We start from the raw sequence: 15148 nt of genomic DNA, 5'->3' as shown, positions 1-15148 counted from the left end.
GTGACGATGGGTGTTATAGGCAGGTTTGTTCTCTTCATCATGGGGAGTTTTTGTCGGTCAAATTTCCTGAAACTTTGTCGTATAACTCAGCTTAGCTGGGAAGGATTTGAGGCCAACTCTGAGTTCAGCAGCTTAACATAACAGCATAACAAAGAGAACAAAACTGCCGAAAATACACAATTTTCCCTAGATGGATGTAGATGACATGCATTAAATAGTTTGGCAAGTGATTACTACCTTAGGGATCCTGGATAATCTTCCATGTGCTCTCAAGCGATATTGAACTCGATCAGATTGAATGCAAACTCAACAAACATTGGCTGTCTCTAGAACAACCATCTGCTGCTGGAGAAAACTTGAACTTGCCAGTGTTTAAAGTTATCATGTTGATGTCGTTACAGAAGCCATAGCAGTACCCGTAAAGCCTTCACTAGCCTGAACCGTGGGAGTTGAAGCGTTACGCAACAGTGGCTTTGATATAATTGAGCATATATCAGCGAGATTCTTGTGGGATTTATAAAATTGCTGCTAGAAGTAATATTTCGGATGCCAGCTACTTCAGAACAAGGAACATAAAATCAATAAGACTTTTGACTTTCCTTTCACTTTGAGTTGATTAGTACTTAAACCTACTTAAAATCAACACAAAATTGCTGATACACAGCCATTCGTTTTGCTGAACGCAACCAGCACAAAAATAAATAAAATACCCTGATACCCAGCAAAAAACAATTTCAGTGTAGCGCAGGCATGGCAGGTAAACACGACACTCAACGTACAGAACTTCTAAGCCACTGTCTCATAGGCCTGCTTACGATCACCAACGGTGACCTAAAACTTAGCTAGGTGAACTTAAGATTTTTTCAACGCTCGTTCAAATTGAAGAAGACATATCACTCAACGCTGCTTTGGATTTCCCTACTGGAAATCAGCAATCTTAATTACAATTGTTCAATCCAAAAAAGCAGAGTCCTGGTACCGAGACCTGCAAACCACATTCAGATGGACAAGACACAGCGAAGCCGCTGAATCTGCTGGCAGCACCACAAACCTTGACTGCCACTGCAACGTCGCCTCTATTCCCCAAATGCACCAGTACCTGTAGTATAGTGTTAACGGCGGACCTCCTGCCAACAGGAGTTGGAGGAGCTCATGAACCCACCATTAGCGTGAGCAAGTTCGCCGCCACCAATGGTAATGTGTTCAACACGACAACGGCCGACAAGTACACTTGCTTCCCGGAGAAGGTATTTAGATGCAAGTCTGACTTCAGAACGTTCTGAATATTAATATACATATCTGGGAATCGTTTTCAGTCCTTCGATGGATCGAAGATCTACGAAGCCAAAGACGTCAGCTGCCAGACGAGTGACATCGAGCTGTCCAAAGATAAAACCGTCCAAACCAGTGGCGATGATCTGCGGAGTTTGACGACGCGCAAAGCTGCCGAAGCACTGATGTCGCCGGCTGCGACGCGCCGAGAAGAAAAATATGGCTCTGTTAGTAATTTCCAAGCACACCTACTAACAATTCCGATTACATTCCCTGACCTTTGTTAATTGTTTGCAGTTACCTCGAAAGTCCCCGCTTTCGCCGGCGAACATCCTCTCGCCAAGCAATACAATCCAATCGCAGCGTTCCAGCGTCAAAGACAGTAGCAAGAAGAAACCCCGAACGGTGCACATCGACGTGTACTGTACGGGATCGGATGCCGAGTCTTCCTCGCCGTCATCGTCGGACGAGTCTTCGGTGCGATCCGCTTCGTCATCGTCGGCTTCGGGAAGTCGCTTCGATACCAGTCACCTGGCAGAGCTGAAGGCCAACTCCAACCTTTCGCATCCGACGGTTTTCGAGTCGGAGGAGATGAAATTGCGGCACAAACGGGCCGGGAAGCACGAAGTTCCACGGCGGATGATTCAGCAGACCGTTGTTGGTTGGTAGATTTGTGGTTACGGGTTGTGGGTTCTTTACTCAATTCGGGTTTTCATTTTTCAGATCAGAGTACATTGTCTACGGTAGGTAGTTTGAAGAAAACCGAATCGCAGAGCAGGAAGAGTGTGAAGCGGAGCAATACGAAGGATGAGATCAACGAATCGAAGCAGATGCTGTTCAACAAGATTCTCGGGGAGCCGAAAGAGGCCGAGACCTATGCCAATCTGGAGTACCTGGAGCGCGATCCGAGTGATGATAATGTTAGTTCCAACTATCCATTTTCGGTTCACTCGGCAAAACGGGATGTCACGGGCAGCAGTTTATCGAGTGCTCTCGCCTCAGCAGGTCTGGACGAAGTCGGAGATCTGGATGAATCGGCGAATCTGAATCGAAGCCGGACAAACGTTACACACTCGGATAGTTTCGAATACGCCAACAGCGAAGATCGCTATCGGATTCACCAGATGGAACGAGTGTGGGGTGATCAGACGTGGAAGTCACCTTCGGTAGAACGTAAACTGTTGGAGATACACAACCCGAAGTATCGTCGCCACAGCGAGTCAGACAACAACCTATCCGAGTCGGATCACAGCTTTGTATACGATAGTCCATCCCGTCCAAATGAATCAGTTCACAGCGATTCCAGTCCTTCGACGGTGAAGAGCAACTCCAACCGGGCGCCACCGTCGAATATAGTGGACGCTTCCAAACGTATGCTTCAGCAAGCCCTGCTGACGGCGAACGGGTCGTCGACGTTTCCTCCGAGAATATTGTCACCGGTAGAGGGCTACACCAGCGAGTACCTGGCGTTGGCTAGACGATTTGGCAGTTTGATCACCGGCAAGCGGAAACCGGGGGTCCACATGGGTCCGGTTCGGAATCCGGAATGTCAGTGCGAACACTGCCTGCGGTGGATGCGGCAACGGGAGAGTAGCATTCGCGAACGGGCCATGTCCGTTGACGATACGCCGTACAACATCGTGGACATGCGGAAGAAGCTTCACTTGCGGAACCAAATGAAGCTGTGAGCGTGTGTGCTGCAGCTTTGTAAATATTGCTTTTAGGAATGCATTTGCTATTATTTTTTTCATTATTCCGATTTCTCATTTTCGTTTCAAAGTGGCAGTTGTGCAGCATTTAGTTCTAGGGATACATATTGTAAACGGAATGAATTGTACATTAGAATGCGCGGATGAATAAAATACTTAAGTTTTTAAGAAGAATTTGTTGGAAAATATCACAGACCAATGAGAACTCGATTTTCCAAATGAAAAGAGATCCCAGATCGGACAATGAAGTAAATACGAGATGTGTCCAATTCAGAAATGTATATTGCTTGGTAATTGGCTAGTCTTATCTGGTGTTGGGACTCCACAGCTTGTCCATTGTATCTGCAAAGAACAAACCAAGGACATAATAATAACAAATTTTGCAATCATATCTAATTTTATCATTACATAAGAATGATTTATGAATAACAGCAACAAAAAATTTTATCATTGCAAAATTTGTTATTTCTGAGTTATTATTGAATAACAATAAATAACTGAATAATAACAAAATATGATATTATAGCAAAATAAGTTCTTCTAAGCATTTTAAGTAAAATAACATCCCAATGGCATGTTTCGCAATCTTAACTTTTTTTGGTATTGATGAGTTATTTTGTATTTATTTTATTTTAAATAGAATATTGATGAAGAGCAAATTTTGCTATTGGTTTGTTGGGAATGAGAGCTAAAAGAACAAAAAATAATAACTCACTTTGTTCCAGAAAAAAGTAAAAAATAACTAATTTTGATATTATGTATAAGATCAAATCAAGCACAAATCATTTCTGAACTTTCACTACATTTTTTTTTCCATTCATAAGAACAAAATTTACAATTATAATGATCTCTTTTGAAATAACTTATTTGTTATTACTTATTACTTTGTTCTCAGTAACTATGTAATAACTTATTCAGTTATTTTCCATTTTGGAATATTTTGTCCTTGGTTTGTTCTTATAAGAAAAACATTAGTTATTATCGAGTTATTTTTCGATACAAGGTCAGATATTATTTTTGGTATTTTAGCTCTTATTCCCAACAAACGAATAACAATTTTTGCCATTCAGCTATACATTTTCAATAGCAAAATGTGATCTTCGTTAGTTATTTTCTTCTACTCGGTTAACGTTCTATTCCATTCAAAAATGCCCCAAAGTGTCATCTCTAGAAGACGCCACATACTTTACCTGTCAGTAAGCTACCTTTTCAGTCATTGCACATGACGAGAGACGGTGCTGTTTTTCTTCGCAAGCCATTATCAGTTTAGTAAAACTTCCGCATATCATTTTGCTCCATACTGTTTTGCGTCTGAGTAATTAGAAAGGTGATTCATATGAAATAGATATTTGCCATTGCTCCAAAGTCGTAGTGACATAATAATGTCACAATGTGATAGGTAAGCCAAATTTGTGTGTGTTCCACAGTTCACTACTTCAATTTCGCATGCAATTTAGCCACATTTCTTGAAAAAATACTAAAAAAATGTCTTCATTCCTACCCCCCTACAGGCTCAAACCCGCCTATCGGAATCCTCCCGCAAGTTGGACCTGCTGCGGAAAGCCCTCGAACTGCGACGGTTAGAACTGCCACAGGATTCCCAGGCGGCCATACAGCTCAAAGCCGAACTGCAGAATGTGCAAGCGTCCAGTCCGGTCCCAGTTCAGTACACCTCCCTGCATCCGTTCCGGGGTACGGCCCAGGGTAAGCCGGCCCACAGTTTATCGTTCAGTCGATGTGCCGCCGTAACCGGCAAGCTTGAGGTTCGTCTGATGGGCTGCCAGGACCTGCTGGAAGACGTACCCGGGCGATCGCGACGCGACAAAGACTCCAGCTCTAGTCCGGGAGACCTGAAAAGCTTCGTCAAGGGTGTCACCAGTCGGAGCTCGTCCAAGAGCTACAGCGTGAAGGACGAGACGTCATCGGAGATTATGGCTGTTATTAAGTTAGACAACATCACCGTGGGTCAAACGTCGTGGAGGCCATGCTCGCAGCAGGCTTGGGATCAACGCTTCTCGATAGACCTAGACCGATCACGGGAGCTAGAGATTGGTATCTACTGGCGGGACTGGCGATCACTATGCGCAGTCAAATTCCTACGCCTGGAGGAGTTCATCGACGACATCCGGCACGGGATGGCCCTGCAGCTGGAACCGCAGGGCCTCCTGTTTGCTGAGATCAAATTCCTCAACCCAATGATATCGCGCAAACCAAAGCTCCAACGTCAGCGGATGATCTTCAACAAACAGCAGGTGAAGAACATTCCCCGGGCGAAACAGATGAACATCAACGTGGCGACGTGGGGTCGGTTGCTGAAACGGAACACCAGTACACCGGCGGCGGGTACCGCCGGAACCCAGCCAATGATCACTACCCCTACGACCGCCAGCACCATTTCGACGCCGTTCGACATAGTGACGGAAAACGATCCGGTGGAGACGCTCGGTGAGTCAGCCGATTTGAACACCGTCGGATTGGGCGGAGGAAGACCGCTTGGTAAGACATTAAGCCCATTTTTTTCATTATCAAAGCCCTAGCCAGTTTTTCGGCCAGGAGGGAGTGCCCATACTTTATATATGTCGAGGCCTCTGCCTAATCGTGAACCATAATCTTTTCCAGGAATCCACGGTGTCGCCGTCCTACCGGAGAGCCCCTCGTCCCACTCGTTGCAGAATCAGGTGACGTCGCCGACGGGAATGCGACCGATTCAGCCACCGCAGTCCATCAGTACCCCGCCCAGCTTCCGCCAGAAGAAACCTCCGATGCCATCACCCCCATCACAGCAGCAAATCGGTTCACCTGCCACCGCCGTTAGCAAAATGGACCAAGAGGTGTGTGTTCAGCAAGCGCTAGCAAGCGCCCATTTTCCTAGACTAATTCTAATACTTCAACCGAGAGGGAAACCTCGAAAAGAAAACAAAAAAATGCCGATAACATGTCGCAGGGATTTCACTTATCTCACACGATTCCCATTCGGAGCAACATCTTAATCCTCGGATCTAATCGCGGTGTGGTGTTGCGGATTCGTCATACATATTCGCTGCCAAGCCATATTCATTCATTGCCCCTTTTCTCACAACAACCAACCAACCAACCAACTGACCAACCGACTGATGGACCTGTCGAACATCACATCGACGTCGTCGTCGGTTGACGTTACCTGTGTAATGCGGTTTTACGATTTGCCCCTTATCACCGAAAGCGTGAACGCCAGTCCCAGATTCTCCTTTATAACCCCGACGCTGCCTGTTCGAAGCGACCATAGAAAACCTAGTATGCAACAAAATAGATCGAAAACTAGAAGGAAATATTTTGGCTTTTATCACTATTTCCGAACCTTATTGAAACTAACTAAATTGGTTAAATCCCGCAGACAGTTTTAAAACATGTTTTATAGTGCATACTACTAAACTTTCTATGGTCGCAGAAACTTTTTGCCCCAACCCTCACCTCCGCCTTTAACGTGTGTAGTGGTGCTATCTAACGCAGCAGTAGCGATGTTTGGGGCCCCATGTCCCACATCCGCATCATTTTAGTGTCCCTGCAGAACGGGGAGAGCGCGCGTGCGCGAGTCGTCCTTTTCGCGTGTCCCGATTACACACGATTTTCGGAGTGTCGCGAAAATTCTGTACGAGCGCTTCTAAACCTACCGTGTTCGGTTGTGTGATTTTACATTTTCACATTTTTTTTTTTTCGTTTTGTTTGAAAATTCGGTTTTATGAGTACTAATTATTTTCCGTTGGTTGTGAAGTTATTAATTGGCTATTTGATTAATATAGTATTAAAACGGTGGAAGGTATTACCGATAGCGAGCAAATAGTATTCACATAGAAGAAGAGATTCATGAAACTCAAGGGTGCATATAATCATTAAAACATAAAAACTTGGGTTATTAGTAACATGTTAAACCCAGATTAGCTCATATCAAAAATAGAAAGTTTCACCTGAAAAATTAACACTCTCTTTCTCGTGGATGCTCCAGCGCTTCGCTCATTTCAAGGCAATCCGATACAGACTGAAGTTGGTTGGGAATACGGCACGATCGGTGACGTACTAGATTTGTAGTAATGAGCTGAATTTTTGTATGGTGAGAAGATCAATTCTCCGTTTTTGCAATGAAATGGTGCAAAAAGCGTGGGTATTATGATTCCTTGCCTAATTTGATGCTGTTTGAGCAAAACTTTGGGCAACAGTGTTGTTGTTTTCTCAATTTCTTGCAACATAAACAACATAGTTATCCAAAGTTTTGCTCAAACAGCATCAAATTAGGCAAGGAATCATAATACCCACTCTTTTTGCACCATTTCATTGCAGAAACAGAGAATTGGCCTTCTCACCATACTAAAATTCAGCTCATTACTACAAATCTAGTACTACACCGAAGGTGCCCCATTGAAATTGAGAAAAAAGTTTTTTTTATCCACGCCATTTAGAGTGGAAAATAGCTGAGCGAAGATGTATTTGTTTAATCAGACATAAGGGTAACCGAGTTATCTACATACATACATACATTTATTTGTTCAACATCATTAAGACAAGACATAATCAACAATAGTACGCCACAATACTCGGTTCGTGGCTGCCGCTCTCCATCCTCGATCGCGCCCGATGCTCGCCAAGTCACGCTCCACCTGGTCCGCCCATCGTGCTCTCTGCGCTCCACGCCTTCTTGTGCCTACCGGATCAGTTGCAAACACCAGCTTTGCAGGGTTGTTGTCCGGCATTCTTGCAACATGCCCTGCCCACCGTATCCTTCCGGCTTTGGCCACCTTCTGGATGCTGGGTTCGCCGTAAAGTGCAGCGAGCTCGTGGTTCATCCTTCTCCGCCACACATCGTTCTCCTGCACACCGCCGAGGATCGTTCTTAGCACGCGTCGCTCGAAAACTCCGAGTGCTTGTAGGTCCTCCTCGAGCATGGTCCATGTCTCGTGCCCGTAGAGGATCACCGGTCTTATTAGCGTTTTGTACATGGTGCATTTGGTGCGTGGGTGAATCTTTTTCGACCGCAGTTTCTTCTGGAGCCCGTAGTAGGCCCGACTTCCGCTGATGATGCGCCTCCGAATTTCACGGCTCACGTTGTTGTCAGCCGTCAGTAAGGATCCGAGGTAGACGAATTCCTCCACCACCTCGAAAGTATCCCCGTCTATCGTAACATTCCTACCCAGACGGATCCGGTCGTTTTCGGTTCCGCCTACCAGCATGTACTTTGTTTTTGAGGCATTCACCACCAGTCCGACCTTTGCTGCTTCGCGTTTCAGGCGGGTGTACAGTTCTGCCACCGTTCCAAATGTTCTAGCTATAATGTCCATGTCGTCCGCAAAGCACACAAATTGACCGGATTTTGTGAAAATCGTTCCCCGGCTGTTGAGCCCGGCTCGTCGCATCACACCTTCCAGAGCGATGTTGAAGAGTAGACATGAGAGTCCGTCACCTTGTCGCAGTCCCCGGCGAGATTCGAATGAGCTGGATAGTTCACCCGAAACCCTTACGCAGTTTTGCACACCGTCCATCGTTGCTTTAATCAGTCTAGTCAGCTTCCCAGGAAAGCCGTTTTCGTCCATGATTCTCCATAGCTCTGCGCGGTCGATACTGTCGTATGCCACTTTGAAGTCGAGTTATCTAACATATGTTAATTTAGAATAATGAAAAAAAATAATTTTAGAATGAGCAACAAACCACCTGCTGTGTGAGATTAGCGTTGATATGGACATTTGTTTTATTTACTCAAGAAGCTCTGCCGACTGCAATCAACACAATCTTCTACCAGCCCCCATCACAAATTGAGCATTTTTATTTGTTGATTATCAACAAACACCCGGCAGCAAATGACGTGCTGATTAAAATAGGACTTCTAAAAATGTGTCTTAATATTTCCAAACTGATTCCGTTCCAGCGATAGGAGTTTCGCTGTTGATAGTCACTTTTTATAGATTGGGTGCTACATTGGAAAATAATTTTCTTAAGGATAATTCTCGCGCTTAGTATCATATGGGCGTATCTACAATGATCGATTTCTTTTCATCGACTTTCTCTTTGGTCAATAACTCGGCTGACAAATCATTTCCAGTTATTTTTATTGTTCTAGATGCTAGTCCTTGCTGTCCTGCGCCGAAAAACATCAAGAGATCATCCGAACACTGATCGTATTTCCCGGAAAAATCTAAAGAGAAAATCGATGAAGAGAAATCGATCATTGTAGATACGCCTGTACGATACTAATCCTTGTTAAGATTATTGACAGCAACGTTGGAATCATTTCTGAAAGATTCACTCATGTAGACCAGCGTTTCTCAAAGTCTTGGTCGCGCCCTATTCTTATTGTTATTGTTTATTTTAACTTGAAATTTTGAAAGAGGGAAAAACCCCTTTGAGTGATTTCGGCATTTCAAAAACGAAATCTTTCTCAAAGAGGCACAAAACCTCTTTTTCTTTTCAAAAAACATAAAAATAACTTAAAACTAAAGGCTCACAGGGCAGTGAACCATAACGGAGCCGCTATCTTGAAAGAGGACAACATGCCAAATCGTAAAACGAGTTTTCGAAAATCCAGAAATCCTAATGGGGAAGGGGGAGGGGTCAGGGCGGTCATCAAAAACCAATCTTCAAGGCTGAAAATAAAGAATACAAAAAAAGGGGAACAGTATCAAACAAAATAGGCAATATCATTTAGAAATTTGAACAAAAGTTTCAATATATGTTCATTTTTTAAGCCCAAAATATCCCGTATAGATACAGGAATTGAAAAACCTGCTGCAATTAGGCTATCAAATAATATCTTCCTCGGTGCAATAAACCGAGAACAATTAATTAGGGTATATGTACCATTCCTTGGCCTAATTTGCAAGCCGCCTTGACAATTTTGATCATAACTCATGAATTAATGGCACTAGAAATAATATGTTGGCCCTATTACACACTCTAGGCAATGCCTGTTTCACTAATTGGAAGTAAACTAACGTAAATATTCAAGAATTTACCTAATTACGTTAAAAAGATTCGATGCGATGGTATGCAACGTTGGTCTATGGTACAAAAATTGGCCTATTAGTGGATACAACGTTGGCCTATTGCTTTCCATGCACTAGAACCACTAATTATCTCATTCTTTCAATATTTCTGCTGAAGTATTATCTCTGAACTAACACACCCATCTTACTTTTAAATTACATTTTCGGAGCAAAATTTTCACAAAACTAGAAATAAATCACTTTAACTAAAGTTTTTTCTTAATTTAGTAGCGAAAACAACGCAACCCTATTATTGTGTTATATTTTCACAGTCTCCGCACACAAAATCTTTCTTCCTGTTCGTTCTTTCTGGTTCTTATGCAAGAAATGTTGTTGACGTCTTTTTATCGGTGTTTTGACGTCACTTTACTGATGGGCCAAGATTTGGGTACATAGTGAAAAAAATGTCCTCAATATTCGGCCCACATTCAATTTGTAAAATAGTTATTAGTCCTTGAAAACAAATACACAAGTTCAAAATAGCGTCTTTGATCGTCGCACCAAATGTTCAGTTATTGAAAAGTCAATTCGAAATGTTCCAGAATTATGTCATTTATTATCAGATGTATAGACTACCCGCTAAGCCGCAGAATCATGGCGTCTACAAAAGCTAAACAAAGTGACATTTTCATTCAATTTTAATGCTCCAAAGTGCTGAAATTGAAACGAAATGTTACAGTTGTTTGGCGCATAGCTTTTCTGATATCCAGTTATGCGTGTTTGTTTGAGGTTTCGGTACACTTTAAGATAGGCCGAGCGAGGGGACTATGCCAACGAAGCATCCCGATACCCTATAATGTAATCAATGTCTTCATACGATAAGCCACATTCGCATAAGTTTGAATCTACAATGTTGATACGATACAAATGACTATTACAAATATAATGATTGGATATCAATCTCGAAAAAGCACAAATGAAATTTCAACTCCCAGATACATTTTTAAACCAAGGAAAATGATTCACCTTGGGACATATTGAATGACACCATCGCCCTTTATCACTAGAATTCTAATTGATTTGCCAAGCATTTAGAGAATAATTTCTCAGATTGGGAAAATATTCAGAAGGAAATATATCACGATGATAAATTTGTCCACGCATAACCCCAAATTTTGCCAATAAATCCGCCTGTTTATTGCCATAAATATTACAATGAGCAGGAATCCAAACAAATTTAATAACATATCCTTCATAATGCAAATCAAATAATATTTTTTTTCAACATCAACATGATATGATGTGATTTAAAATTGAATTTAATAGTATTCAAAGCACTCAGACAACTGAAACTATCAGAGCATATGATATACAAATTGGGCGGACAATCTCTGATCATGGTACATGTAAAATACAGAGCAATTAGTTCTGCAATGAAAATAGAACACGGAGATTGTAATTTATGAAAATGAGTTAAACATGAATTATACACTCCAAAACCTGCAATGCCATCAATCAGAGAACCATCTGTGAAATACATTTGTGAAGGGTTGAATCCCTCAAATTTACGTTGAAATAGAAAATTTGCAAAATGCGAATGAAGCAACTTTGGTATTTGCCGCAATTCATAAAATAAGGACAAGTCAATTAATGGTTCATATGTATGTATGTTTAACTTGAAATCATAAAAGTTATTTAAACGCACATGTTAAAGATTTTGATTTTTACAGTGAGTAAAAGAAAATCGCGCCCTATTCGTAGGTTGGAAGTTTCCTTAAAATTTCTCTAATGTTTTGAAAGAAATAAGTTCAAGTTGTTACTTGCAGTGTGCATTTCGGGATACATTTATTAGGGTTCTTCGCTTATCAGCTGCGTTTTCGTTGCTCTTCTTATGCTTGTAGTGCTCTACTTCCCGTAGTACCTATTACATCTCTGTTGCTGTACCTCTTGTTAGCCCATGTGCAACGTGTTATTGTTTATAGTTTGTTTGGCCCAACGGTCAGCTTCAACATTTCTACTACTGCCAGTCTGCTCCAGAATCCAACAGAAGCATACAGGTTTGCTTTGAAATCTGTGTTCAATCTCACGGATTCACGGGTAATTTGGAAGTTCCCGCTTTTAAGGCCTGTAAACAGCTCGCAAAATCTGATAGAATCCCCATTTTTCTATTGATATTCGGAACCGACATTGCCTTCAAAAAAACACTGCAATGTTTTGGGAGACTGTTCGTGCCAGTCAGGTCATTTGTTACCAAACTTTTTCCAGTGGATGACCGACCCGTGCATTCCACGAATGAGCATGATCACACTGTCTCTATCGACTGTGGTGAGGGCTGTACCAGTCAACCAATTATTCGCCCAAGCGAAATTCGGCGACCGAGAAAAGTGATCTTCAATTGAGACTCCCACGATTTCATCATAGTCTCACAGTGAGGCTTGAATATCAGGGTTCCGTCCAACATGACACCAAGAGTCCTCAGTCTACACTGAAATAAATTTTGTTGTGAAAACTATCGATTCCATAGTAAAATTACTAACCGTACCTATGATTCTCAACCGACAACAATTTCCAGTTAATTCCACTAAAACACTGTCAACTTAACTAGCAGTGCAGTTAACATTATTAAAAATAATCTTAATTTAACAAATGAGCATTGTTTTTTTAACCACACTGTGTTGTAAAATGCGTGTCCAGGAAAAAATAACAATGTTTTGTTGTTGAGACGACTACGCTTTTAGTTGAATTTAGGGTATGTGTGCCATCAGTAATCTCATGCTCCCATTTTCATCCTATTCGAAAACAAGCGATTACGGCACCGATTGACTCCGTTCTTCTTGTTTTCATGGGTGCTCACTTCTAACAAAAAATACAAAAATAAGAAACAAAACAAACAGCGCTTCAATCCTTTGTTTTTCGTGGGATGAAAATGGGAGCCACATGCTTAATAAGGAAACCAATACCCTACTACAATGCATTGTAATTTCAAGTATATTTCAGTTACCTTAACAGATTTTGTTGTCGGTTGAGAATCATAGGTACGGTTAGTAATTTTACTATGGAATCGGTAATTTCCACAACAAAATTTATTTCAGTGTATTAGGATGGGAACTCGACCAAGGCCCAAGAGAGATCTAATGCAATTTTTTTCCTTCGCCCAACGAGGAGGATGTCGTCTGCATATACTGCATATAATAGTATTTCAACCCCTTTGAAAAGAGCTTGCAAAATGGGTTGAATCTCGAAAATGACTAATGTCACTTTACAACGAAATCCTATGGTACCCCATTCTCCAATGAATTCTCGAGTGACAGATACCCAGTCTTACCCACGCACGGACACTTGGAACATCCTGCAACATATTAAATTCATCGAACAACGCCTTAGACAGATCTAGGGATCTATCAGGCAGTGCTCGTCAACGGTATCCAGCCTTCACGAAAAGCGTGTTGTCCCTTGCCACTCGACTCTAGTTCTGTGATTAGACGATGATTGATGATCCGCTGGAATACTTTCGCCATGCAGATGGTGAGTCAGATCGGACGGAAGACGTTAGGTTCAAAATCGTGATAGTTAGGTTTCGAGATAGATGGTACCACAATTCCATTACGCCAACTGGATGTTAATTCGTCATTGTGTCAGTTTTTATTAAATAGCCATAGAAGCGTCACTTCCACGGATAGAAGAAGACGTTAGAGCACGGGGTATCCCACCATACCTGTCGAGGCACCTCGCCCTTTATCGGGAGCCCAAGGAAGTGGTCAGAGTGAGCTCCATGTTTTGCACATTTGCGGTGTTTGGCGAGAATTCTATGGACACGCGTTCATCTGCCGGTTTTGCCATCTGTAACGATAGAAGATAGTTGGTAGTCGTCAGATATCTCACGCTGCATACTGTTGCCATTTCTTCCGCTGCTTTATCGGGGTTATCTTAAATCGGGGTCATCCCAAATCAGGGCACCACTTTGAGTCCAGTTCGACCGATAGTTCGCGATATGCACTTAGTCGATGCTGATATGATATTCTAGGGAAAGTTGATATTGTCGCATTGCATATCTAGCCGTATGACTTACGCTGTGATCCTGACGTATAGTATCCATTCAGCTTGACCGTAAAGCCATTTTTGTCGCGTTGTTTTCTGATTTGATCACTCAAAGATAGACACCGTTATTGGTGAGTGGTCACTATTTTGTGTATTCGACGAGGACAGACTCTCGGAGCAGATGTTCGGTCAGTCGCCGAAGTATCATTACCAGATAACCAATTGTTTGTACAAAGTCATTTCGGCTATGTATCGGCCAAAAGCGCTCGATTTGCGTGACCTCCACGCAAGATGGTGCGCTTTGAAGTCACCTAGCAGTAAAATCGTGACTTCTAGTTGTTCAAGCAACTCACCAAGTGCAACCTGACACTGAGTTGAGCTTGTCGCACTATCTGTAACGTAACCAGGTTGTGTCCACTTGGAATCGCTCGGATGGCAAGGCCTAACCCGTAGTTCCAATTGTGTACGGTTTTTTGATTCTCGCAGCAGCGTGTACATAGTTCCTGCCAACGAAGTCTGATGGGAACATGTTACCGTCCACTTTGGCTTCTACGCAAGGCTTCAATTCGGCGATGAGGAAATTTAAATCATCAATGTGGGTTCTGAGTCCACGGAGATTCCACTGAAGAGCAACGCACCCTCCTGTGCGACTGTCCATACAGCTGATCGAAAAACGAGCGACGATGTTGATGATCTGTAGGAGGATCGACTGCAGAAGAAATCGGTATGTCAGTTACCTCCGCAGACGAAAATTCTAGGTCGAGACTTGATTGTTGGGCGATTTGCTCAAACCAGTGGTTGTCGTTGTTGTCCAATGTTGTTGGGAGGTTGAAGACGTAGACATCGGAGACTCCTCCACTCCGATGCCTCAGTCTCTTCGCCGGAGTAATGAGGTCGCGGATCCTAATGGCGTTTTTCTTCGGAAGTGGTTTGGGTCCGGTGACGTGGCTGTTTTGTTGCTGTTAGATTTCCATGATCGTCCACATTTCATTTCCTATTCATGATGTTTCTTGGCTGGTTCATCTCCTCTATGAATGCCATAATTTGTTCTATCTTTTCGTCTTTTAACATGTTCCCTCCTGCAATCTGTCAATTTCTTTGTCTTTTTGTGTCATGGCCGCTTCTAGTTTCTTTAATTTCTTTTCAAACGCACTCTATTGTGCAGCAACCGGGCATAGCTAC

At 42.6% G+C, this 15148-nt stretch overlaps 2 protein-coding genes across 15 annotated transcripts in view; both read left to right on the top strand.

The window, feature by feature from the left end:
• LOC134288706 (uncharacterized) overlaps window positions 1-3227 on the top strand; it is a 345573-nt gene extending 342346 nt beyond the window's left edge. For all 6 annotated transcript variants that reach the window (XM_062854362.1, XM_062854358.1, XM_062854361.1 and 3 more), the window contains exons 3-6: window positions 969-1247; window positions 1317-1499; window positions 1570-1933; window positions 1996-3227. In XM_062854362.1, the coding sequence (XP_062710346.1) occupies window positions 969-1247; window positions 1317-1499; window positions 1570-1933; window positions 1996-2960 (1791 nt within the window). In that variant the 3' untranslated portion in view covers window positions 2961-3227. The remainder of the gene's footprint in view (window positions 1-968; window positions 1248-1316; window positions 1500-1569; window positions 1934-1995) is intronic.
• LOC109408749 (serine/threonine-protein kinase N) overlaps window positions 1-15148 on the top strand; it is a 371435-nt gene that overhangs the window by 331053 nt on the left and 25234 nt on the right. For all 9 annotated transcript variants that reach the window (XM_029870470.2, XM_029870467.2, XM_062854354.1 and 6 more), the window contains 2 exons: window positions 4493-5477; window positions 5601-5812. In XM_029870470.2, the coding sequence (XP_029726330.2) occupies window positions 4493-5477; window positions 5601-5812 (1197 nt within the window). The remainder of the gene's footprint in view (window positions 1-4492; window positions 5478-5600; window positions 5813-15148) is intronic.

This window comes from Aedes albopictus, chromosome 2 (assembly GCF_035046485.1).
Source record: "Aedes albopictus strain Foshan chromosome 2, AalbF5, whole genome shotgun sequence".
NCBI lineage: Eukaryota > Metazoa > Arthropoda > Insecta > Diptera > Culicidae > Aedes > Aedes albopictus.
The sequence above is the reverse complement of the archived record's forward strand: the minus strand, read 5'-3'. Positions and strand labels throughout refer to the sequence as shown.